General features: G+C 44.8%; 1 protein-coding gene across 2 annotated transcripts in view; it reads left to right on the forward strand.

Annotated features, from left to right (window-relative positions):
- The window catches only part of SYN3 (synapsin III), a 291,194-nt gene that overhangs the window by 263,348 nt on the left and 2,325 nt on the right, over window positions 1–25,521 (forward strand). For both annotated transcript variants that reach the window (XM_050926612.1, XM_050926622.1), the window contains 6 exons: window positions 5,006–5,148; window positions 10,723–10,797; window positions 14,045–14,147; window positions 20,309–20,443; window positions 24,139–24,235; window positions 25,199–25,496. In XM_050926612.1, coding sequence (XP_050782569.1) covers window positions 5,006–5,148; window positions 10,723–10,797; window positions 14,045–14,147; window positions 20,309–20,443; window positions 24,139–24,235; window positions 25,199–25,496 — 851 coding nt within the window. The remainder of the gene's footprint in view (window positions 1–5,005; window positions 5,149–10,722; window positions 10,798–14,044; window positions 14,148–20,308; window positions 20,444–24,138; window positions 24,236–25,198; window positions 25,497–25,521) is intronic.

Genomic DNA, 25,521 nt, shown 5'->3' on the forward strand with positions numbered 1-25,521 from the left:
ATGCAGCATTAGTTTCTAGTGAGACTGCTGAATTTTTTAATGTAATTCAGAGCATCTATGTATTTTTCTCTGCATCAACATGATGGCATGCGCGATATTGATGCGCATGGTTTAGGTGATGAACTGAAAGCCCTTTCAAGATACATTTCAGCAGGATCAACTCCAAAGGCTGTTCTGGAATATATATGCACAAAAAAGACGATCACCCTCTTTCCAAATGCTTTTGTTGCTCTGTGCATACTTTTAACACTTCCTGTTACAGTTGGCAGTGGAGAACGCAGTTTCTCCAAGCTGAAGTTAATAAAAACACATCTACGCTCCACAATGACGCAGGAGAGGCTGGTCGGCCTTGCAACCATCTCAGTAGAGCATAAGCTGGCCCAGACTATGGACCTTCAGGAAGCAGTTCAAATCTTTGCAACCAGGAAGGCACGGAAAGCACCACTTTGATTATTCAAACAGATAAAAATGCCAGTGTTTACTATGCAGACAAGAAAAGTTACATTTGCTGTTCAGGCATTTGAAAGTTAAGCGTTAAGTTAAAATTTTTGATCAAGGCATTTTAAGTTGTTAGTTCTCCTTTATTGGGGTAGGTAGCAGAGCAGTAGCATGAGAGGAGTAGAACAGGAAGAAGCAGAATTGAGACAGGGGGCATGGGGCATCATTTGAGCTCCCCGCCTCAGGTGCCAAAGTGTTGTGGGCCGGCCCTGACTCCTTTAGTTAATTCGGATTAATTTTACTGAGTGTCCGCATGTAGACAAGCCCTCAGTATCTATCAGGGAGGGAATACTAGCCTTAGGTCAGGTTGCAGTAGCCAGTAAAAGAGTTTCATTAATGGGCTATGAAGATGTAGTCCCTGACCAAAGGAATTGTGGCTGCTATGGGTGTATATCTTCAAATCTCCCTCTGAGCTCCCCAGTTCACTATAGGAATAATAACAGCATCACTACTAAGATATACAAGTGCCAAAGAAGGATCTGATTCAGGGAATCCTCAGACCTCAGCAGGGAGCCTTCTCACTCAGAAAAGACATTTGTCAACACCCTGGCCAGATCTCTTCACAACAGGCCAGCAAAACTCTATAGCAAACAGCAGTTGATGGCTTTAGAATGAATCTATTACTGATCAAACAGCCAGGACAGCTTAGCAAATAGATTAATATTGGGAGATTGTGTCTGCACACTTTTACACAACTAATGGGACACTGGGTTTATCCATACTAGGATGCAGAAGAGAATAAATGGTTCCTGTTAATTTTTTCTAGCTTCCTTTGCCTCTTTTTCACATTTTTTTCAACTCATAACATTTTAAAAGCTACAATTACCCACCAGCTAAGTGGAATGTCAAATATTCCTCCTGAGTGTGTTTGGCTCATTAGTGAGACATTCCTACACCATCACCCCTGTGTCACAATGCATCCAGACTGGCTGAACTAGGATCCGAACTTTCTCTCTTTGAAACAATGGATATTTGATTGAGATTTAATAGTGACATGTAAAAAAAAGTTACAAGAGGAGAAGAAACAAATATAAAATATGTAAAAGAAGGAACTTAATAAAGTAGCAGGACTGATAAATAAGACAGGAAAATCAGTCTAATTAGACTGTAACTGTTTACCTGTTTTCAAGGTAATAATTGTACCTGTACTAAACAAACTTTATCCTGAGCCATGGTACCCTACTGAGATTACCTTGGCTGGATCAGACAATAGACAGAATAAGTTTTTTCCTTGTTTGGGGATGATTTTGGTTTTGTGCCTGTTGGGAAAGAAGGCACAGAGCCTCTGAATAGGGGAATCCTGGGAGTTCTCTTATCTATAAAAGCCCTGAGAATTCCACAGGAAGGTTAATTGAATCCAAGGGTTGGCTCAGGAAGTACAGACATCTAGGGAGATGTCACCCTAAGTCACTCATGTGCTGGGAGGATAGCAAACCTGTCCTTGTGTAGCATTGTTAGAGAATTCTTCTTTGGCTTTTGTTGCTTTCATTTATTAATTTGGGTTCCTGTTAAAAACCCCACATATTTTTTTGTTAAACCAACAAGCTGAATGAATAGCCTCTGGTCCTTTGGAATATCACCTTCTGGAGTCATGTGCTTCTGTCTTCCACAACGTGGAAGATATTCCAGACCCTTTCTGCTGCATCCCAGATTTTTGAGCAAGAGTCCAGGTGGTTGGGAGAAGTGACAGGCACATGGCCTGAATCTAGCTGTCAAAGGAAGCAATGCCCTCTTTTCCACCTCTGTGGCAAACATTACTTTGTTGTAAATGCAGTCATTTCTGCTTGGGCACAGAGAGACCCTGTACCGTCAAGCACACTTTGTTTCAGAGCCCACAAGAGTCCCTGCTCCAAATAGGTCATTATATAATGGCCTTTTTCTATTGCCTATTTCCTATTGGTATTTTCCTATTGCCAACGGGTCCAGGAGAATACTGTATGTTGTAATTTAGTGCATTGTTTGCCCAATGTAGTCGCTCTCAGACGCATCTCATCAGAGTGGGACTAACTCATCTCACTCAATTTGTCCAGGTTCTAGTATTATCTGTGTAAAAATACTGAACACTAACAAACTGGCCTCTAGTTTCCCTGAGGGGCTGTGACCATTTCTCAAAACGGAGTTCTACTGCTGTATAATCAGAGTACTCTCCTCTCCAGACCATACACCTCTCTAAGCATCTGCATCACAACCTCACCCGTTTTCCAGAGCTGCCGGGAGCAGCTGAGAAATTTGCTCAGCACAGCTCAAATTTAAAGTTGAACTGCAAGACACAAAGCAAGCCTATCCCTTCTCTATGATGGAGAAAGAGTATTGGGTGCATTTTTATTTTTAATTCTGCCTGATTATTGTGTCCTCCCTTCACTCTCTTTCTCTGGAGGACATAAATAATGATGTCACAAAATTGCATTTCTCCTCCACCCAGCAGAGAACAAAGAAGCTTATCAGCATTCAGCAAAGCAATGGAAGTTAGGAGCTAGCATCCTTGGGACAGTTTTTAAAATAATTTATATAGAAACAGTCAAGGGCAAAACCAGTTTTGCACTCCACCTTCACCTCGGCTCTTCTAGTACTCGAAAATTCACTAGATCTGTATCTCACCTAGGTAAGAGAGATTTCAGAGTAGCAGCCGTGTTAGTCTGTATCTACAAAAAGAACAGGAGTATTTGTGGCACCCTAGAGACTAAAAAATTTATTTGAGCATAAGCTTTCATGGGCTACAGCCCACTTCATCAGATCATAGAATGGAACATATAGTGAGGAGATATATATACACATACAGCGAACATAAAAAGGTGGTAGGACAAATCCCACTGTTTCATGTTCTTTGTTTGTGTGTATATATATATATATATATCTCCTCACTATATGTTCCATTCTACGCATCTGATGAAGTGGGCTGTAGCCCACAAAAGCTTATGCTCAAATAAATTTGTTAGTCTCTAGGTAAGAGAGAATTTCTAAGCCAGAATGTGATTGCATTTTTGTTTTCTGTTTGGAACTTACAAACTCTAATATAAATGAAAAAACACACCCATTGCAGGTTAGCAACAAATTTATCATTATTATTCTACTTACATGCTCAGGGTGGCAGCTGCCTTCCCATGATTTTAGGTAGACATTTAGAATAGCTCATTCATTCTTTACAAAGAGACACCAACCACCAATGCATATATTTCCTTCAGACTGGTTTACATAGACCCGTGGCTCTTTCCAGCCCCTTTCCACGCATATATGGATTTAGTTTGTAAACTCTGGAGGTTAGGGACCACCTTTTAATTCAATGTTTGTAGAGTGCCTAGCACAATGGGGTCCCAATCCTTGAGTGAGGCCTCTGGATGCTGCCACAATACAGATAATAAATAATAATGCATGATGAAAATTACATAATTCCCGGATCTTATACTATAGACCTGCTTAAATTAACCCACCCAACTTCACACACTATCATTTGGGGGCATTGTAGTTGGCCAGGCTTCGCTGATACACCAGAGTAGATTATTGCTAGTGCACATTCCTAAAGGCTGTGTTTGGTGACATGAAGATAGTAACATTGTCTGGGGTGTGTTGGTTGATTGGTTTTTTGCAGTATTGGGAGAGGAGACATAACTTTTTTTTCTTTACCCTTTTTAGTAGCTCTTGGCAGAGAGCTGATTATCCTCTATACTTTGTGATTCCTTTTTCCAGCATTTCTTTTTTGAAAGTTCCAATGTATTTCCAATAAATAAATATAACACTGTGAAAAGCTTAGTTTCCCAGAAAATTTGCAGCCCTTTGGGTATAGACCTCAAACCCCTGAGCATTGCGCCATCCCGTTCCTTCTACACCTCTAGCCAACCTCCCCCGCACACACTCCCATGACCTCCAGCTTGCACTGCCTGCAGTACGTGGTGTCCCCTAGGAAAATCATCCTCATGGGGCTCGTGTTGTGTATGCTTCCAGCCTGGAGTCCTGTGCCAGGCCTTCGCGTGAAACTAGATAAGGGCAATATGAAGTGCTAGGGATCTGGAGACCAGGAGCGGCAAAAAAAAAAAAAAATCTCCCTTCTTTGTGTCTGGTATAAATAACTATTTCCTGATCACTCCTGATTTTCTTTTCTCGTCAGACGTTTAGTGGTAAATAATAGGGTAAGAGTAATTTACATGCTTGGAGTTAAGTTATGCCACAAATCTATAACGAATGCTTTTTCGGAGCATTTCAGCTGTGTAACTCCCATTAAGTCTTATGAGGAAAGCCCCATGGGACCCTTTAATCATAGGTATGTGTTCTCATTACTGATCCCCCAGGGCTTGTACATCAAGGAGGGAGACATGCCAGTTAGCTAGGTATGTGTAAGGTTTGCCTGGATGAAGCATCCTTCTACTTACTGTTGTTCCCGCTTCAATCGCTCTCTCTTTATTCTTTAACTGTCATTTTGCTCTGCTATTCATCCACTGAGATGACCCCTCCTCACAGATATTCCTGTCCCCTTTGTGCTCACCGCTCTTTGGCTGGATTTTGGCAATTGCAGGTAAAAGTCGAGAACCAGTATGACTTCCAGGACATGGCCAGCATGGTTGCCATGGCAAAAACCTACGCCACCACCGAGGCGTTCATCGACTCCAAGTACGACATCCGAATCCAGAAAATCGGCAGCAATTACAAAGCTTACATGTGAGTGTGTGCTCTCATGGCTGGGCTGGGGCCGGGGTGGTGGGGCGAAGGCTGTAATTGGAAAGAGACTTTTTTATGAATGTGGTTTAATTAGTGTCTGCTTTGGTCAGGAATAGGTGGGTTATTTAAGTTCTTTGAAGAATAGCCCTGGTGTGCTTTCACCTCTTCCCCATGCTGATCCCTCTGCCCACAGATAGCTGCTCGCCATCAGTGCCTTGTTCCCAGGCTGTAAATCTATCTGTACCTGTCTTCAAGCTCAGCCTTGGACAGGTACCAGGAGATAAGCTTTATTCCCCTATCATTGCAGTAACTTGCTTTCTAAAAGGTCCCATCTCTTCTGACCATATATAGACAAATCCTCAATCTCTCAGCACCCTCTAGTGGGAACAGTCACCACAATCTTTCCATTTCAAGTGAAATATTAAAAATAAAGGGGTGGCCTACGTTACCTCATTGCATGCCCCACTTTGGCATGAGTCAGAGCCAATCCATGGAGTTTTACAGTGTGACTGACCCACAGCTACCCTCCTTCAGCCCCCTGACCCAGGAAATTACTTATGCTGCTGCCATGAGGTAACACCATCACAGTAAGAAACTGCCACTGAAAGGGTGTGGTGCTAGATTATTAGTATTTTGTCATTTCTTATTAGTTATTATTATTTGTATTGCGGTAACGCCCAGGAACCCTAGTCATATGGACCCCGTCGTACTAGGCACTGTATAAACACAGAACAAAAAGAGAATCTCTGCCCCTGAGAACTTACTATCTAAGTATAAGACAAGAGACGCAAGTGGGACAGACAGACTGATGGAGGAGTAGACTGGATGCAGTGAGCAACACTGGTCAGTCAGCATGGTAGGCAGTGATCTCAGCGCACCAGCTGCCTAACCAGGCTCAAGTTTTTGTAGAGATTCTGGCAAAGGAGAGTTTGGAGGAGGAATTTAGAGGTGGATAATGTATTAGTTTTGCAGGTGTTTACGGGGAGCACCTCCCATGTGTGTGGGACAGCATGGGAAAAAGCACAAAGGTGCTTGTTTGAACAGTTAGCAAGTGGGCAAAGAAGGCTGGCATCCTGGAGCAATCAGAGGTGGGAGCTGACGTCTCTAATTAGAGGGGTTAATATGGGCATACAGCATAAAGGGTAGGTGAGGACTGCGGGGGCTGCATAGATCAACACAGAACATTACATGCTGGAAGTATAGTCTCCCCAGCGGCAACTCCAGAATGAAGAGAGGCACCACTGAGTTCCATTCCATTTCTGGCCCCCTTCCCAACTAAGACCGTGTACATACCTCACAATTGCTAATTTGTTTGTCACTATGACTGTAGGAATAGTGATAAGGGTCAGAAAAGTGGCAGCTAGTAAATTCACTGTATGCTCCTGGCAGAAATTAAAAAAGCACCTATCCCAAGCTCTAGTAAAGTTTGACGTCAATTAAAAATAAAGTCATATAAGTAAATAAAACAGTTCATTTCTCCTCACCCCAAACCAACTGACCAAGAAAAGGCAAATAATCTGGCTAATCCAGAAGTACCAGCCCTTCTCAAACTGCAGAATTCTAGATAAGTATTTGGGTCTGGCAGCATGCGCTTAAGGGCATCAGATAGATGAAACATTGTCATACACTACTTAGCACCAGAATTATTGTTAATCTAGGATTTGTGTTCCCAAAACCCCAGGCTGGAGCCCCAGTGCTAACACAGTTACATGAGACAGACAATTGTATGTGCCAATTTACTTTGCAACTAGAACTGCTCAATATCCCTGACCAGAATCCTAGCAGAGAGGCAATTAAATAAATCAGAGAGAGATCTGGCCACTCTTTTCATGTCTGGGACTTCATGGAACACACAATTACTTAGTGGGAAGACAATGAGAAAAAATTAGTTTTAAATCTGACCCAGTCTATAATATTGCAATCACCTAATTTTTCTAGCAGTGATGTCTCAGGAAAAGCCTGAGTCAAATGACTCAGAAAAGAGGTTTAAAATGTTCTTTAAAATTCCCTACCACACTGACCTACCTTATGTAATCAGGGAGCAGAAACAATACCGTGACAAATGTGAACAATCACATTAATAGCCCATCCCACACGGGAGCAAATTTGCAAGCAATTGTTTGCTAAATAAAATTGTTTCCCATGAAACATTTGTCGAACAGTTACAAATAGGGAAGAAATCAGTGAAAATCAAAGCCAGTTCATGAAGAGAGAAAAAGGCCAAATTCATTGAATGGATTGTTTGCTACAAAAGTTCCTTTGTCCTATTCATGGAGCCACTACTGGAAACGAGTTTGGGATATCTGCACAGCCAGTCTCTGTTACTGATTGTTCCCTATGAAAGGTATCTGGTAATGGAGTTTATCCCAGTGCCAGACTGAAAATAGACTTTTTCTATGGGATAAACAAGCCCATTGTATGTCATATGAGAGAGGTGAAGGCATCCAGCCACTGACAATCGTGGCCCTTGAAAGTATTTCAAGTTGGGCTCTCAAAAATGAAGGCATCCAAAATCACTGGGCTCTCTGGAACATCTTGGCCTTTAAGTTTGAGAATACCAGTGTCTGCTGTAATGTCAGTCAGAAAGAGGACTCTCTTGGTCTGAGTGCAATGGAATCAGTCCCCGTGTTTTCATACTGCCTCCCACACATGCAAAAACTCAAAAGCTCACTTCCTCCTGACTGAGGATTGTGTACACAGTTCTCTCTGGAATTTGTCTACTCTTCTCCCTCTGTCAAACCCTGGATGCATACCACAGGGTGACTAGCTCATCCCTCCACAGCTCAGATGCAAGTATACTTCCAATCCATGACTGAGAGACTGAGTTCAGATTCCCATTGACTTCGGTGGGGTTACTCCAGATTTACACGGACGGTGAACACCTGTTTAGCCTATAACTAAAGCCATGCTGAAAACAAGAGATAAATAGCCAAGTGGCACATGTCTATAATTCCACTGAATGGGTTTGGGTGACCCCATAATGGTGGTGAACCAGATAAAACTCAAATGATAATTGTGCATCAGGGAAAACAACTGAAAGAAGTGGCAAAGTGGGGTGGGATGTTTACCGTGTTTTTTAAGGCTTGCAACCTGAGGTTCGCATTGGACTGCGAGCTGCTTCTGAGTATCCCAGGTTGGTAGGAGCAGTTGCCAAGAATACACCTTGCCCTCTGCACTTAACAAGAGGGTTGTACCCTTTTCTGTTAGACCTCACGCCTGATGTTCATGCTCTTGTCCTCTTGCAGTTGAATGGCTGCCATGGAGCCAGAAGCTGAGCTACAGTAGAATGGAATGGCCCAGTTATGAAGTGGTGGTTCACACAGTGAGCATATTACACCAGTGCTTCATGATTCACATTGTCTAGTAGTTCATTTGCAGGTTAAATTTAAGGTGTTGCCCTTGACCTATAAAGCCCTACATGCTCTGGGTCCCTTTTATTCGAGAGGCCACTTTTATTTGTTTGACCGCCATGGCAGTTAGGGCCATTGGAGGCATTCAAGCCAAGAGCCTCTGGTATAAACAGTAGAGGTCTGGTGGCAGGGCCTTCTCAACGAGGAGCCCTTGGTTCTCAAATTCACTTTCTACCTTGGTTTGCCAAAGCCTTAATTTGGTGCCATGCTGCAAGACTGACCTGCTCTCCCATGCTGGGAAGGGAGTGGATTTCATGAAGGTGTGGTGGAGCTTATGTTAATGGTCAGGACGGCTTTTGAGAAAATCTCTTTTTAAGATGGTTTGGATATATTTTATATTTAACTGAAACTTTTACTATGTTCTACATGAAGCATCTGGACTAGAACATCAGATTGGGTCAAACAAACAAATAGATCAACCAACCACTGCAGCAAAGCTGCACTCTCTGGAGCTCCCCCACATGGAATTTCCATGTATTACACCATAGTATAGCTGCTTTTTTGATGGGGTATCTGTTTACATATTCCAATTACTTCTTTTCAATGCTGATATTCCATCGTGTTACTAATCTGAATCTGGGAGTTCTCATCACTGATGAGATTTTGGATGTCATCAATCACTACAGGGCAATTTTCTGAACCCACGTATTACAAATAAAGAGCCATTCCTACTGAAAAGCTGGGAAACACAACCCCAGAAAGGAGCATAACTTAGGGAGACAGAAGGAAAGAGAGGCTGAGAGTTGAACACTGTCCTTTGGTAATGGAAAAGGCTCAGAAACCTCAAAGAGGGAGGATTCTGTTGCTTAAAGAAAAGGTCAGGAAGGTGAATGGTTTTGATAATAGGACAGGAGGGTTTGTGTTTGTGATTACCAGTAGTACAGCATGTGATAATATCTTACAAATAATACAGCACTTTCCTCCCCAGATACTAGTCTAAACCATACTCAGGAATCACTTCACCCCTTTCTGAGATGGATCCGAGGAGCCATTTAACAGTTTGCAGCACCAGTACATATTAGGTTAGAGCAGAAAAGGAAGAAGGAGGCCACATCTATTTGAAACGTTTCTCAGGAAATTTTAGGTGGGCAAAATGTAATGACCCAACTTTGAATTTAGCCTGGACACCAGATTTAACACCTCTGCTCTTGTGAAAAGTGACCTGTGATCTTTAATGACCAAAAATGATCAGGACTTTTCTACATTTCATTGAAAAGATTATGTCAGCAGCGATCAGCATCTCCCAGCACCGTGCTGCTACATTGGCTCATGACTGGTGCAGAAAAAAGAGTGCCACTCACTGAATCACCAAGCATGCTTTCTACAGCATAGGAGTGTTTCATAGGTGTATCAAACACACTGATGGGATAATATCTTACAGCTAATACAGCATTTCCTCCCCAGATACTAGTCGAACCCATACTCAGGAATCCTGTTAGATCTGGCAGAACTACAGCACTAGGCGGTCATTGCAGGCTGTGTAAAGTCTGCCTTCTTCCTAAGTGCAAAGAAATGAACTAGCCCGGCACTTGACAGACGAGTACAGAGCTCAGAATTTGCCAGCAGCAGCATCTTCTGTTGAAATTCACAGCCAGTTACAAGGAAGGAGATTTGGAGCATTTTACAACTCTAAAAAACCTTTGGGAGAAGTTGGCGGGTGGATCCTAGAGCAGGTGGGCCCTTGAGATTAAAAAAGAGGGCACAGACAGTCAGACTTTCCAGGCCACCACTACAATAGAAGCCAACCTCAGAGATAAGTTCATATCTGACTTCTATGGATCTTTTCAGTCACATCTTTGCCAGGAGAATTACATATGCTTAGACTCTACAACGCAGAGCATAAGGTTAATTATCCCAGAGGTGTTTTACAGTCATCTCGGCTTTTCAGGACTGATGTCTAAAAGGAGAAAAGTGTTCACAAGGCCACTACACATCACCCACCCAGCTGCAGACAAAAGATGCATTGAGGTTCTTAGTTCCTTGCTCCTAGTTTGAGTCTTTCATTTACTGGATGATCAGAATTTGTTGGGAGCACTGGGGACTGTGGGACTGGAAAGGACACCCTGCTGAATCACCCATGTTCCCCACACACACTGAGTAGGGTGTGAAAACTGCCTCTTTGGAGGGGTTAGTTTGTCATCCTGTGATTGGTTTGTTTTCCCAGGAGGACATCCATCTCTGGGAACTGGAAGGCAAATACAGGTTCTGCCATGCTGGAGCAGATCGCAATGACAGAGAGGTAAGAAAGAGAAGGGGCTTTCAAAAAAGAAAGAACAACGCTGATACTGAAGCTGCAGCATGACTTAAGCACATGCTTAAAGTTAAGTGTGCTTAAGTGTTTTGCTGAATAGGGGTGAACGTAAGCACATGCTTAAATACTTTGCTGAATTGGGGCAAAAATAAGGGGTTGACAGTGCTGGCTAAATCCAGGTATTATGGTGACAAATCGAATGCAAATTTAACTCCCCTACAAACACATGCATAAGTATATACAGGTTGGCCACTGTGCTTATTTCTAACCTACAGCACCTCTGCTATTCCTATCCCGATTGTTCCTGTGCATCTGAGTGCTCACCAGGAACAGCCTCTGCTATTCCACCTCTGGGCATCTGAAAATTCTGCCGCTCAGAAGAAAAGGTGGTTGATATGGACAAATGTCCATTAATAAACTTGGTGAGACCACCAGCCCCATTTCATTTGTGTCTTAGCCTGGATTTTGAACTCAGACACCCTCAAGCCTCCCTCCAGAATATACATGGCTCCCAAGAAGCTGCCCTGTGGTACACGACCAGCATCCAGTTGCTGCTGCACATGAGTGGGCCTTGCAGCGCTTAGTGCATTAGCATGGGCATCCTGCTTGATTCACAGAGTTAATCCCCAGTGTAAACAGTACATTCCTGCTGCCTTCCTCCTCCATACCAACCCAGGGTGGGAAAGAGCCTGCAGACTGGAGTGAATTTATTGTGCCTTTACAAGTTTCATAACTGTACAGATGATGGGGGCTGAAATAGCCTCCTATTCCAGAGAAGAGCAACAAAACTTATTAGAAGGTCTAGATAATATGACCTACGAGAGAAGACTGAAAAAACTGGGTTTGTTTAGTGTGGGGAAGAGAAGTCTGAGAGGGGACATGATAACAGGTTTCAAGTAAAAGTAATAAGTTGTTACAAGGAGAAGAGAGAAAAATTGTTCTTCTTAACCTCTGAGGATAGGACAAGAAGCAATGGGCTTAAATTGCAGCAAGGGAGATTTAGGTTGGACATTAGGAAAATCTTTCTAACTGTCAGAGTGGTTAAGCATTAAAATAAATTGCCTAGGGAGGTTGTAGAATCTCCATTATTGGAGATTTTTAAGAGCAGGTTAGACAAACATGTCAGGGATGGTCTGGATAATACTTAGTGTTGCCATGAATGCAGGGGACTGGACTAGATAACCTCTTGAGGTCCCTTCCAGTTCTATGATTCTATGATTACCTCCTCAGATGGGGGGGGGTGTCTGCGCTTTGTCGCCTCATTGTGGCAAGGAGTGACAAGGAAGGATTTATTAGTTGTATATACCATTTTCTTGCCCCACTCTTATATGGCCTTGTGTTCTTGTAAGTTCATCATTAGATCATGAAGATCAAACTATAGGTGCTCTGGTTGCCTTCAAGATCATAGGCTCTTTTCCCCTTCTCCATTAGGTCTGCATAGGTAGCTCTGAGATCCTCAGTGTTCTCCTGTTTCAATTTCCACCCAGTGTGAGAGTCCTGCTTGCAGATCTTCTGCTTTGAGATTTTTTGTATTGAAATGGTCAGGACCACCGCACAGCTGCACAGAAAGAAAACAAGCAAAACTCATTCCCTCTCCTGTTCCAATGTAGGGACAGCTGAGGGAGCATAGTCGCATCATAATACATCTCTTGTCATTCCCTCTCCTCTTCCAGTGCAGAGACAGCTGAGGGGGCACCCCATCGTACATGGCCTCTTGCTCCTGCCAGCTCATGTTCCCATGCTAGGACAGCTGGAAGCAGGGGCTCCCATTATATAGCTCCTCCTACTCTCACTTGGACACAGCAGCATATATTCAACAGAAGGGAAATACTTGGAAAGCAGTAATATTAAATGGATATTGGAGTGATTGGGAACAGCTTGCAGGGTGGTGATGTAGAGGAAACAAATGAAAAAACCTGTGCAGTTTGGGGCTATATATTCAGAGACATCATGTCACAGAACAGAGAAGTAATAGCCACTCACTATAGAGCTCCACTCTGGCTCTCCACACCTACAACATGCCAACTGCCAGGCATCTCAGCGTCAGAAAGTTGTCAATGAGGTGGGGGGTGGGGGAATTCAGGGAAGAGCAATAAAAAATTCAGGGACTTTCTTCTGAGGAAAGATAAAATGAACTAAACATTTACAGCTTGGCTAAGTGATACATAAGTGGGGGAGATTTGAGTTGTGTGAATACCAGTGAGAGAGAGAAATGATTTCAGGTGGTTCGAGGGGATAAGTAGGAGTAGGGAGTTGATATGCAATGAAGGAAAATGTAGGCGTTCATCATGCAAGTTCTCCTATTTCCTCCATCGCCTGTAGAATAGAGGGAAGGGAAGTCTCATCATCGTAATTCTGAGTTTCTGTGAAGAGCGTTCTATGCAATTCCAGAGGCAGAGGGTCATCATCATCATCATCATGTTCCCATTATGCCTCTGGCATGTAGGGCAGTGACAAAGTTCCTCGGCTTCTGTCTGTTTCTGGCAAGTCTTTCAATGGTTCCCCAGCTGTGCCTCAGGTTTTTCAGCTCATCTTCTGCAGCTCTTCACCATGTTATTTTCAGGTGGCCTCATTTTTGCTTGCCTTCAGGTGTCCATCTTATTGCTACTCTGGTGATGGAATCTGTTTCCATGTGAAGCACATGGCCAATCCGTCTCCAACACCTCCTGGCAATGATGGTGCTCAGATCCTCTTGGCTACAGTGGGTCAATAGATCTTGGTTTGAGATTGTTCTGCGCCACAGGATACAAAGGATTTTTCTGAGGCAGGTTGTATGGAATGAAGACAGTTTGGACATGTCGTACGTTGTCATTCCCCTGCATTCTGCACTATAAAGTAGCGTTGAAAGTACGCAGCTCTGATAAATCCTGAGTTTGGTTTTGGTGTTGTATTTTGATGATTTCCAGACTGTATTTAAGCTCCTGAAGGTGTTCCTGGCTTTACTGATTTTGTTCGGGATGTCCTTGCTTGTTCCACCATCCTGGATGATGGTGCTGCCCAAGTGTATGAATGTTTCTACATTGGTGAGAAGATAATCCTCTATCCGTACTGGTGATGGTGAGGCAATATTAAAGGTCACGATATCTGTCTTAATGCGATTGAATAAGGCAGAGGGTGGGGAGGTCTATATTTGGTGGGAGGCTGAGAAAGTTGGCACCCTACTAGCATGGAGACCTTCTTTTAATCCTTGAGCAGCCAGATAATTCCCAGCCATGTGTCTGTATGGATTCTGCAGGTACAGACTCTGGGCAGACTCCTGCGCCGAGATGTTTGGAGGCCTCGATATTTGTGCTGTCAAAGCTGTCCACAGCAAAGACGGGAAGGACTATATCATTGAGGTGAGAGCTTGACTGACTGAGTTCTCGTCTCCTTCATCCGAGTACGTCCACAAACACAAACCCTCCCTTGCATGCTGACATGCTCAGACAGTCAGACATACTCTAAGTACACGCTTTGCCCCTTGACCCAGTGATTTTCTCCTCATGGTGACCAGCATCATTTCTACTAATGTGCCCAAGCAAGAACTAACTGTGACTTGCAACCAAATTGCCAGATTCCTGCGAATGGGCTCCTGGGTCGATATTAAGATTAGGAGTCAGACTCAGGAGTCAGTCACAAGCAGGGTGCATGTCACATAGGAACCGATGATGAACTGGATGGAACTAGAGCTGTAGGGAAGAGGACTATAAGTAGCATAAATGAGCCTCATTGTCTTCATCAGACCCTGGATGCACCCCTTAAAATGGTTTGCCTAGGCCTGAGTTTATTTAGCTAACAGATAAGCAAGACAAGCCCCCAAGAGAGTTTGTGGGTTCCAGTCACATTAGCTGCACAAGCTGTGGTTGAGAAGACAAGCATTCAAAGTGATACCTCCCATGCCAAGGAGTTGAACAGGGGACTGGGACGGGTAACATGATCTGGGTCATTGGAACGGGACGGGTCATGAAAAGCTGGTGGGAAAATCAAATTGGAAACTCAAGAGCCACTCCGGGTGTGACCAAATCTGGCAGTGAGCTAGTGTCCTCTGCTCCATGTGATGCTATTGGAAGTGAGGCTCAGCATCTGACCTGCTGTGAACTCCATCAACACAGCTCAGGCAGAGGAAGATGAGCAAAGCTGGCCTGCAGTTTCGTTCAAGGGTGCTGACACATTTGAAAGCTATGTGTGGGAGAGCACTCCCACCCACTGAGGCTTGGGACGCTGATGAGAACCACATGAGCCTTACGGTGACTGCACATTCCAGTTTTGTGCATCTCCTCCTCAGGGACCAGGGACCTGTCAGAGGTCATGTAATACAAGTGCTCTGCCATCAATGAAAACATTAGCCTGCTTTTTCCAAATGGCAAGAGGGATGCTGCTGTCATTCTGACTCCTCTATGTAAGTTGTCAGCAGCTTTTGGTAGAGCTGCTCCTCTTCAAACTCCACCCCAGAATAGAGCCTTTTAAACTCAACATACTTCAGCCTCTGTGTGTGTGTGTGTGTGTGTGTGTGTGTGTGTGTGTGTGTGTGTGTGTGTGTGTGAGGGAAGGTAAGAAGGTACACACACCTGCCTGTTTGAATACATGGATGCCTGTGTGTACACACACACCTTCCTGTGTGGTTTTGTATGTGGGGTGGGGAGTTTGACCCATCTGCCTTTCTGTGAGTATGTATGACCATGTGCATGTGTACATGTCTGCCTCAGTGTGTGGGGGAGGAGGGGAGGATTGCACACCTGCTTCTGTGTATGACCTCGGGATGGGAAGAGGTTGCATACCTACTTCCATATTTGTGTCACTGAGTCGAGGGCACGCCCATAGACTTACACCCATTACCACATTGCACACACACACAGAAACGCACACCTGCACACGCATTACACCATGATTCTACACTGAACAAAACACATGGGGTGAGGTCAGCTGTTACCAATCAGAGGAGCCACGCTGATTTCAACTGAGCTAAGCCAAATTACACCAGCTGAGGCTCTGGCCCAGAGATTCTGCTATGCCAGGGGTTCAGCAGGAGTTCAGATACCAGACCGATGGGCACTGTATGGGAACATGAATGGAATAGAATAGAACAAAGCAAAGCAGGCACATTTTCTACTTTATGCCAGTTCTGAGAGAGAAGCTGAGAAGTACTGTAATTACTTTCCCCTAGTCCAGTTCCTTGAGTGAGCTTTTTTTTGGCCAGAAGCTGGTGGGTTGCTTGTTTTGTGTTTTGTTTTGTTGGGCATGGAAGGGAGGGGTGACAGCTCAATCAGCTGCATTTCACTTTGTAAGAAGGAAAATTTGCAGTGAAATTTTGCAAGAAATGACTCCAAAATTCACTGAATAAATAAAAGATAAAGATTGCACCATGGTATGGAACCAAGGAATGAATTTTCACAAAGTGAAAACTGTTCCCTGAGAAACACTCACAAAATGAAAGACAGCCAGATCTGTGTCTTGTGAGACTTGTCGCCATTGCTTATGGCCAACAGGGGCTCAGATTAGGAGAGAGGAGGTTGAGCGCAGGAAAGGAGGATTATGTCATCCAGAAATCAGAAGTAATTAATATAAATTTATCTTCAACCTGTTTCCATACCTTTATTATTAGCTGAGCTCTCTATCTTTATTTGCCACATGGCTTTGGGGTAATTTCGTGGTACTTTAAGGCATCAAGTCACCTCCCTTGATTTCAGCACTCTTCACTCACGTAGAGCAGTGCTGACTTTGATTCAGCATACTTGTATTTCTTTCTCTGCACTAAAGGGCTTTGTCCCTGAGTCTGGCATTTTCAGAAAGGCTCAGCACCCCCAACTGAGGCCATGTTTTCAGAAGAGTTCACTCCTCTTTAGGCACCTGGAGGAGTGGTCAGATTTTCAGTGTTGCTCAGTGCACTGGGCAGGGGTGGCTCCAGGCACCAGCGCAGCAAGCGCATGCCTGGGGCGGCAAGCCGCAGGGGGCAGCCTGCCAGTTGCTGTGAGGGCAGCAGGCAGGTGGCTTTTGGCAGCGCGCCTGCGGGAGGTCTGCCAGTCCCGCAGCTTCGGCGGTGGGGACGCCGATGGCGCAGCACCAGCAGACCTCCCGCAGGCATGCCGCCAAAGCCACCTGACCAGCGGACCACCCGCAGGTGCACCGCCGAAAGCCACCTGACTGCCGTGCTGGGGGTGACAGAAAACATAGAGCCACCCCTGGCACTGGGTGCCTGTTGGGGGTTGTGCACTTGAAAATCTGGCCCGTTTGTAATCTAAAATAACTCGACAATGATGAGTCATTTTACAGATGGCGGGGGTGGGGGTGAGTAAAATGATCCACGAAACTAAAGAGTAATCAAAATTGGATTGACTTCATGTTTTTTATTCTTTTCTCATGGCCAGCAGTGCCACATCTATTGTTATCATAGAGCTCTGTGGATCTAGCCACACACACTACAAGGACTCTACTGCTCTGTGTGATGGCCTGTCCAGCCTTTCACTATTGTCATATCGCTCCCTTTGATCTGTCGAATCATCTGTTTCCTTCCTTCCCTCCAATCACCCAACACCTCGACACTCGCACATGAGAACATGGAATAACAAACCCAACCTCCAGCTCTTGGCGTAAGATAGAAGGCGGGGAAGGGGTTTTCCTGGATCTCTTCTCTGCCTTGCCGCCTTCCGTTCCCTCGGAGATAGCTTATCAAGCAACAGCAGCTGTGTCAGGAGACAGCCACTGACCTTGGGCAACTACAAAGGCAGGGTTTGTGTGTGCTGACATCTTCCCCTCTCCCTCAGCTGTTCTTTGGTCTCATTCTCGGGAAGAGATGAGAGGGAAATGTTTGTATTTCATATATTTCATCTGGGTGGTTTATCTCAGCATTCTGGGGCCAGATTCTGATCTTGGCACCTGTATAACTCTGGAGTAGCTGCACTGACACAACTGAGAGCATCATTTGGCCCAGAAAAACTGTGTCCTTTCTTATCAGCTTCATCCTCCCCATGCCTTAGTCAGTGATAACCCAGTGTTTGGGCTCCTTCAATCAATACCACAGAAGTGAGGTGAGTCAGAAATTACAAAATAAGACATAGAGACAACTTAATGCCTGATGTTGCTCCATGACTTTGATGGGCCTAAAACAGGATTAATTTAGCCCTGGATGTCTCTGTAAATGATACCCTGTCCTTTCACTTCAGCCAGCATATCACATACTGCTGCAGTAATGATGGGAAATAATTCCCAAACTGAAGAGATGAGAGGGTTGGGTTTTTTTTTCAATATAGACCTGTCACACTACACAGTTACTTACATCCAGAGTTGGTGAGTGAGCAGATTACTTCACTGGAGAAGGGCTTGTTAAAGAGAACAGTGGCACCATCTAGTGGTCATAAACCATCCCTTTCACAGTAAATTAACAAGGTAAATGAAGTTGACATGGCTCTGTTCTTTCCTACATACGAGCTGGTGCCAGAATTGCCAAATGAAAAAGGGATGCCTCGTGGAGCTACATGCTCGCAAGACCCCCCTAACAGAAGTCAGGTTAGATTTCAAGTCCAATGTTTTATAATTCTCCCAGCCAGTCTGCTGCCACACCTTTGTGGCAGCCAAACCCAGCTATGGAGCCTAAGAAGCCTGTTCTACAAAGAAGCAGAGGAGATGATAGCAGATTTGAACATTTAACATATTTATCTGAGCCCCCTTCCATTTAACCTGCTCCACACATATCCTAGACCAGGGGTGGCCAGCCTGAGCCTGAAAAGGAGCCAGAATTTACCAATGTACATTGCCAAAGAGCCACAGTAATCCGTCAGCAGCCCCCCCATCCATTCTCCAGCCCTCAGTGCCTCCTGCCTGCCAGCAGCCCCCATCAAGCAGTGCCTACTCCCCCCTTTATCAGCTGTTTCACATTGGCAGGAAGCTATGGGAGGGGTGGGGGAGGAGCGAGGGTTTGGTAGGGAAAGGGGTAGGGGCCTTGGGGCAAGCGGTGGAGTGGGGGCAGGGCTTGGGGTTGAGCAGTGAGCACCCCTCACAACACTGGAAAGTCAGCATCTGTAGCTCCTGCCCTGGAATTAGTGCCTAGGTAAGGAGCCGCATATTAACCTCTGAAGAGCTGCATGCGGCTCAGGAGATACAGGTTAACCACCCCCGTCCTAGACCATAAATCAAGAAATCAGTCCTCTTCTCATCTGATTTTCAAAATTAAAGCTGTCCACAAGCATAGCGTCTGGTTTTTATATAAGCTCATATGTAACAAAACTAAGGCGAGTTGAACAGTTACTCCATTAATAAGTCACCTCTGCGTCACATGGACAGACTGGAACCATCTGTTGATGAAATGATTTCACAAACGGACTTCCTTAAATCTAACTATAGAAATGTGTGTAAAACGTTCTGGTTAATAATAATAATACTTAGCTCTTACAGAGTGCTTTTCATCAGATTTCAAAGCACTTTACAAAGAAGGTCACTAGCCCCACTTTATAGCTAGGGAAACTGAGGCACGGGGGTGTGACTTGCCCAAGGTCACCCAGCCAGCCAGTGGCAGAGCTAGGAATAGAGTCCCAGTCCAGACTGTATGCTTGGAGCTCTAGTGGGGCAGACTTGAGGTTGCAATTGTTACCTGTGTGTGTCAGTGCCTTATCTGACAAATGCAAACTTTAATGCTGCATTTCCTGGATTTCTAAAAAGACACTAAAATTCTGGTAGGTTAATAAGCACCCCCAACTGAACCTTAGTTTCACCATAATGAGCTGCCTTGTATGGGACTTGGTTAATGTTTGTAAAGCTGTTGGGATATGACAAACAACTTTGATAATTCTGGTGGTGTTTCAGGGGTGGTGTACAGCTGTGGGTCTCAACCGTTTTAAGACTGTGGATCCCTTCAAACCTTTGCTTCCTCACCTTCCCTGTGGTAATTATAGTGCGTGTTTACATGGCAAAGTAATGTTGGCACTGCGTAAAGGAGACCAGCTGAGAGGAAGTTTACTTTCATGGCATGGGTGCTGCTGTTTGGAGACATCCCGTCTATTTTGTGCCTGTGTTGTTTATTTCCTTATTTCCTGTAGAGCTTTGCATTGCTTAATACCAGCTTTTCCCTGGTTGCCTCTAGTCCCCCCTTGCTCTAATCTGCACAGGTCTCTTTGAGGTTTGTTTCCTTTCTCCTTTATACCTGGAACCCTTCCTGTCGGAGCGTCATCCACAAATATCACCACAGTTGAACACCAGAGAAACACCCATCAATGAAAGACACTCAATCAGCCTCTCTGGCTGTAGGAAGAATCTAGTTTGTGTGTGTGTTTGATCAAAAAAAAAGTCTCCAGAATCCTTTATCAAGCCTAGGCCTGGGCTCCAACTGGCAGGAGGCATCATTTCTCAAAAACTGAGATATGTGCCAGCCATTGTGATAGGCAGCTCTCTCCACTTCAGGATGTGTGCGAATGATGGAAATAATTGCCTGGGGATGTAGTAACACAGCTTGGCATCAGATTGAGTGTCTAGACCTGCCTCTGCCACTAGAAAGCCACCTTACTAGCTGTCCTTTTCTCTCTTTGTGCAGGTGATGGATAGCTCAATGCCCCTGATAGGGGAGCACGTGGAGGAGGACACACAACTCGTAGCTGATCTGGTTGTCTCCAAAATGACTCAGCTTCTTGTGACTGCAGGATCTATCCCCTCACCTCCAAGGCCTTGGGTAAGAGTGGACGGAGTCATTCAGAAAAGCGCTGCTTTCTCAATGTCCCCAGGAGTGTTCGGCCAATCATGTACCTCAGTGGATTGAACGTTCCCACGCTGTTGGACAGAGATGTCACCCCATGCAAAGTATTGGATTGTTCTGCTATTACTGTTGCAGGGGTAGCTCTTCCATAAACCCTTCATGGGTTGTCCCTGAGCAATGTCTCGCTTCATAGTACCATGGCATCACATTCTCATTCAGCTTATCCACCACATATATATACCCTGGGCCCTTTTGGCTGGGTACAGACTGTGTGACCAAGACTACAAACTATAAAGAGAAGCATCATCAGAGACAAACATTGGAGAACAGTTTGGCGAGAGGTGGACTCAGGGATGGAGAGTGGGCAAGGGGATGGCAGCAGAAAGGGCAAGTGTAGGAGCATCTTCTGCTCACAAATGTCCAAGCAGTATGGGGCAGCTGTTGCTATGGTGACTCAGGTTGGGTGGCATGATGGCAGGCAGTAACATGCTGAGCTAGGCTCTCTTCTAGGTGATAGCAGTGTGCTGATGTACTGTGGACTGGGGAGGAGGGTGATAGAATCAGTTTAAAGACACAGCATCAAATAACTTCAGTAAAGAGCAGTCCAACCAACCGATGCTAGGGAGAGTCTGGCAAGATTGTAACTCTGTCCCTTCTGGGGGAATTAAGCCTGAGAGCTTCTGCAGGGTTTATAAAAAAAAACCTATCTCCCATCTCTGCCCACAAAGAACGGGCAGATTGTTAGCTGGACCCCAACAATACATGCCTCAGTAACCTATAAAGCCAAACAATGTGGCTTGTTCACTGCTGATGGAGCCCCTGCTGCTCTTAGCGTCTCTGCGCCCATGAGTGAATACTAACACAAGTTCTGTGTGCCCGTTGAGGAGATTCTAGAACTCTTTATAGTTTGGCTGCAACTTTCCATCCCAGCTTGACAGATTAGCAATCCCCACAACTGAGTTTATTCCCACCTTTGCCTCTCTGGTAAAATCCGGTGCATCCCAACAGGAGCCAGTGAGGCTTTCTGCCACTCTTAGGCCCTTCTCTAATGGCATCCCTGCTTCTTCAGAGAGACCGTAGGTCTCAGCCACCAGTCCCCCAAAAGAAGACCCGGCTAATGTTACTGTTCATCAGAACCCATCATTTTGGCTTTTAAACTGACCAGTAGGCCTCATGTTTAGTGAGCCCGCCTCACCGCACACTCACCCGAGGCTGAGTACTGAACCCATCTTATTTTAGAGCAACATTTGCCAATGGCAGTTTCAAATGACCAAACTGCACCAGGGCACAGCATGCCAGGGTTGAGATAAAAATATCTGTGAATGCGAGTACTGTTTTTAAGACTATAGCAGGAACCCAAGGAGGAGAGATTGGAGAAGAGTCAAGGCAGTAAAGTATTAAGTAAGACTTTCATTTTAATAATACCCCTTCCTCATTTTCCCAGAAGCTGTCAGTTGGTTCTTTATGTAGGGAGGAACCCCTGTTGGACGGACTGTTAGATGGAATTAAAGATGCATTATTAACTGTCTCTTGGGGGAAAGAGAAAAAGTTAGTTAAGATGGTCTGGAGCTGTTGCTGCTAAAGACCATTCCTCCTTTGTTTAAGACAAAACAAGACAATCACACAACAGAGGAGAAAAAAGAACAGTAAAGATAGAAAATGCAGCTTCTGTGCCTGGTGTTGCCTTTTCCTTGCACCCTTGCCGCTGGAGAAACACAGGCACAGCACATGGTCTGATCAGTCACGCTGAGATCTGGCAAACTATAGCAGTCTTGGTCTCTTTAAAGTATTGCTTGTGGCTGCCTCTCCGGTCCCAGGCTCCTAACAGTGTTGTGAAAGGAGGACATGTCTTGGCTGGCTAAGCCAGATGCTTATTAGACAGAAAACAGAAAGGAAAGAGCAGAAATAAGGTGAGGAAAGAAAAAGAAACACAGTGGAGGGGCGACAGCAGGAACCCAAGTCTCACATCCCAGGTATTGTTCGGGATTTGGCTGAAGCTGGTGGCAATGTCACTTGGTTCCCTCTCTTTGGCCCGGTGTAGTCAGGCTGCCTTTCAGGAACAGGATAACAAAGGCCCAACGGCATCATGGTGGATCCCAGGAGACAGTGGGAGTGGCAGCCACAGTGACAAAGCTCAATCCTTCCAGCCCACGCATCCGGCCCCTGTCCATTTAATAACTCCGAGATGAACAATGTCCAAGATGAGTTGGCAACCACCTCCCAATAACATTAACCAATTAAAACACACTTCAGTGATTTCAACTATAAACATTTCTTCTCATTTCTAGATTTGTTTAGCTCCTTGTCTTGCCAACCCATGACTTTGCCAGGAGCCTTGAAGGCCCCTTAACAGTTCTTTTAACCTAAACAATCCAGTTTGGACCTCTGGCTCCAACTTTGCTGACTTTCGTAAACAATTTCATGTAACAGGCCAAGTTGGACTCTTATTACCTTGGACAGCTTAGAGTACAGGCCTCTGCACAACAGTCCCATGTTGTTTAAACTGTTTATTAATTATCAAAAAAGGAGAGTGAGCCAATAGATAGCTAAATTAGAGAAGACTGGGAGGAACTTCAGCAAGACCTAATCAAGCTAGGTGAATGAGAAACACAATGGCAAACGAAATGCAATGTTGATAAATGCAAATTAATGCACATTCGAGGAGAAAATTTAAACTACTTGTTTTAAATTAAACTGTATCAACTCAGCTGGTCTCACGGTAGGCAGCTCAATGAAAACCTCTGCTGAGTGCACAGCTGCAGGCAAAAAAATCAAACAAGTTGTTAGGAAATGGGATGGTGAACAACATGGAGACTATTCTAATGCCTTTGTACAAATCAGTGGTGCGCCCTTATCTGGATAGTTCGCAGTATTAATCACCCCATCTGAACAATGGATAGTGCACAACTACAGGGGGCTCAGAAAAGGGTGGTGAGAAAGATCCAAGGCCTGGAAACACTCTACTGGGAAGAGAGACTGAAATGATGAGCTTGTTCACTTTAGAAAGGAGACAAATAAGAGGTGACATAGTAAAACTATATACAATAATAGTCTAGAGAAGGTAGATTAGGAACATCTTTTCTCCCTATCTCTTAGGAATTCAATGAAATTAAAAGGTGGGAAACCAATAAAAGGAAATAACTAGACTGTGGTATTCACTGCCACAGAAAGTCATTGAGACCAAGAACTTAACAAGATTGAAAAATAGATTGGACATTATAGGATGTCAGGAATTTCCAGAGTTATAATTGACAATCCATGTGGAAGGGATATTAAACCTCATGGCTTAAGGCAATTTCTAACGATTAGAAATCAGGATGAGACCTGATAACTCCACACCTGTTAGGTTTAGTGTGAGGTTCTTACATACATCTACCTCTGAAGAATCTGGTGCTGGCCACTGGGCTAGATGGGCCTTAGGTTTGATCAAGTCTGGTAATTCTTCTGTTGGTAAATTCACTTTTAAAAAATGTAACTCTACAGTCATTCGCTTCTAGCTAACAGTTGCCATGCTCTTTCCTACTCAGTTCTCCATCATAATACCATGGAACCTTACAGACCTTATGCTGCAGTGGCAGAGTGTGTGTTGAAAACACAACATTCAAAGTTCTTTCTGTCGTCCCTAGTTCTCCTTTTAACATGTTCTGACGACTGTAATGATTTTTTTCCAGCCACAACAAGTCCAGCCTCAGCCAATGAAATCACAGATGCAGCCTCAGCCTGGACCCCAGCTTGGACAACCGTCCCAACCACGGCCACCTCCTCAAGGTACTGTACTCTAGGACCTCTGGCAAAGGAAACCTAGAGAGTTCATTTTGGAATCTGATTCAAACTGTACAGAGGAATCTCTTCACCCATCACTGAAATTGCAGCCAGCTCTGTGATGAAATACAGTGACTGTTCAACAGTGCACAGTAACATTACACAACAGTTCAGAAAAGGCAGTCAAGAAGAATAGCATCTCCAGTGGAAAATGCAGGTAGAATTGAGCTCAGCTCAGCAGACTGTAATTGCCCAAGTTGGAATTTGGCCAAGACATTGGGGTAACACTTTTACTCATGCACAAGAATACATGAGCTCTTTAAAGGCTATTAGCTTTACTCTTTGAAACTGTGTATAAAACATTAAGGGACACATGTCTGTCTATTTTCACTTGCTAGGAGCATCGTTTTATGTGGCTTTAGGGTGGCAGAAAAGTCAGGCTTTGCTCTGAGGGTATCTCATCCAAAAATGCTGACGCATCCACCCACTGATCATGTTATAAAATAGAAGCATGGATGGTGATGTGGCATACAAGCACCTCATCGTAACTATCCAGGGAAGGTACTGTTGACTCAAACTTCCATTTTCTGTGGGCAGAGCTAGTTCTCCCATTGATTCCAACCTTCCACCCCAACAATTCAGGCTCCCACACAAGACGCATCAAGGACAAGAAATGGTGACAATCACATGGAGAACTAAGGCACGCTGAGACAGCTCTACATGGGAGAAGGGTGGCAGGGTTTCCTTGGTGTTAAGAAGGCAAAGAACTGTACAGCAGCAACTCCACAGATGTGGGCATGTTGCCACTGACCAACAGGTTAATGGCATCCAGTGTCCATAACAAATATTTTTCCTTAGGTCTCTGCATGGAGCGAGTCTGAAATGTTTCCCCTTTCACTAGAGGCCATTCCCCCATGCAGCTGCTTGTTTAATGTGTCTTGTGCACCTCTGTGTCCATGTTCCCTGCAGGGGGTCCACGCCAACCTCAGGGATCTCAGCCTCCGCGGACTGGAGCACCTCCACAACAACGGCTCTCTCCTCAGGGCCAGCAGCCCCCGAGTCCCCAGTCTAGCTCACCTCAGCAGCAGAGGTCTCCTGGATCCCCCCAGCTAACACGATCTTCCACTGGGACCTCCCCAGTCCAGGCCTCCAAGCCGGGCATCTTCCCGCCACAGCAGCCTAGACCCCCTGCCCAAGGACGGGCTCCTGCTCAACAAGGCCTTGGTGAAACACCCAAGCAGCAGGCCTCCCCACATCCACACCTGAAGTAGGTGCCCTTTAAGTTAACAGAT

Source organism: Gopherus flavomarginatus, chromosome 1 (assembly GCF_025201925.1).
Source record: "Gopherus flavomarginatus isolate rGopFla2 chromosome 1, rGopFla2.mat.asm, whole genome shotgun sequence".
Classification (NCBI taxonomy): domain Eukaryota; kingdom Metazoa; phylum Chordata; order Testudines; family Testudinidae; genus Gopherus; species Gopherus flavomarginatus.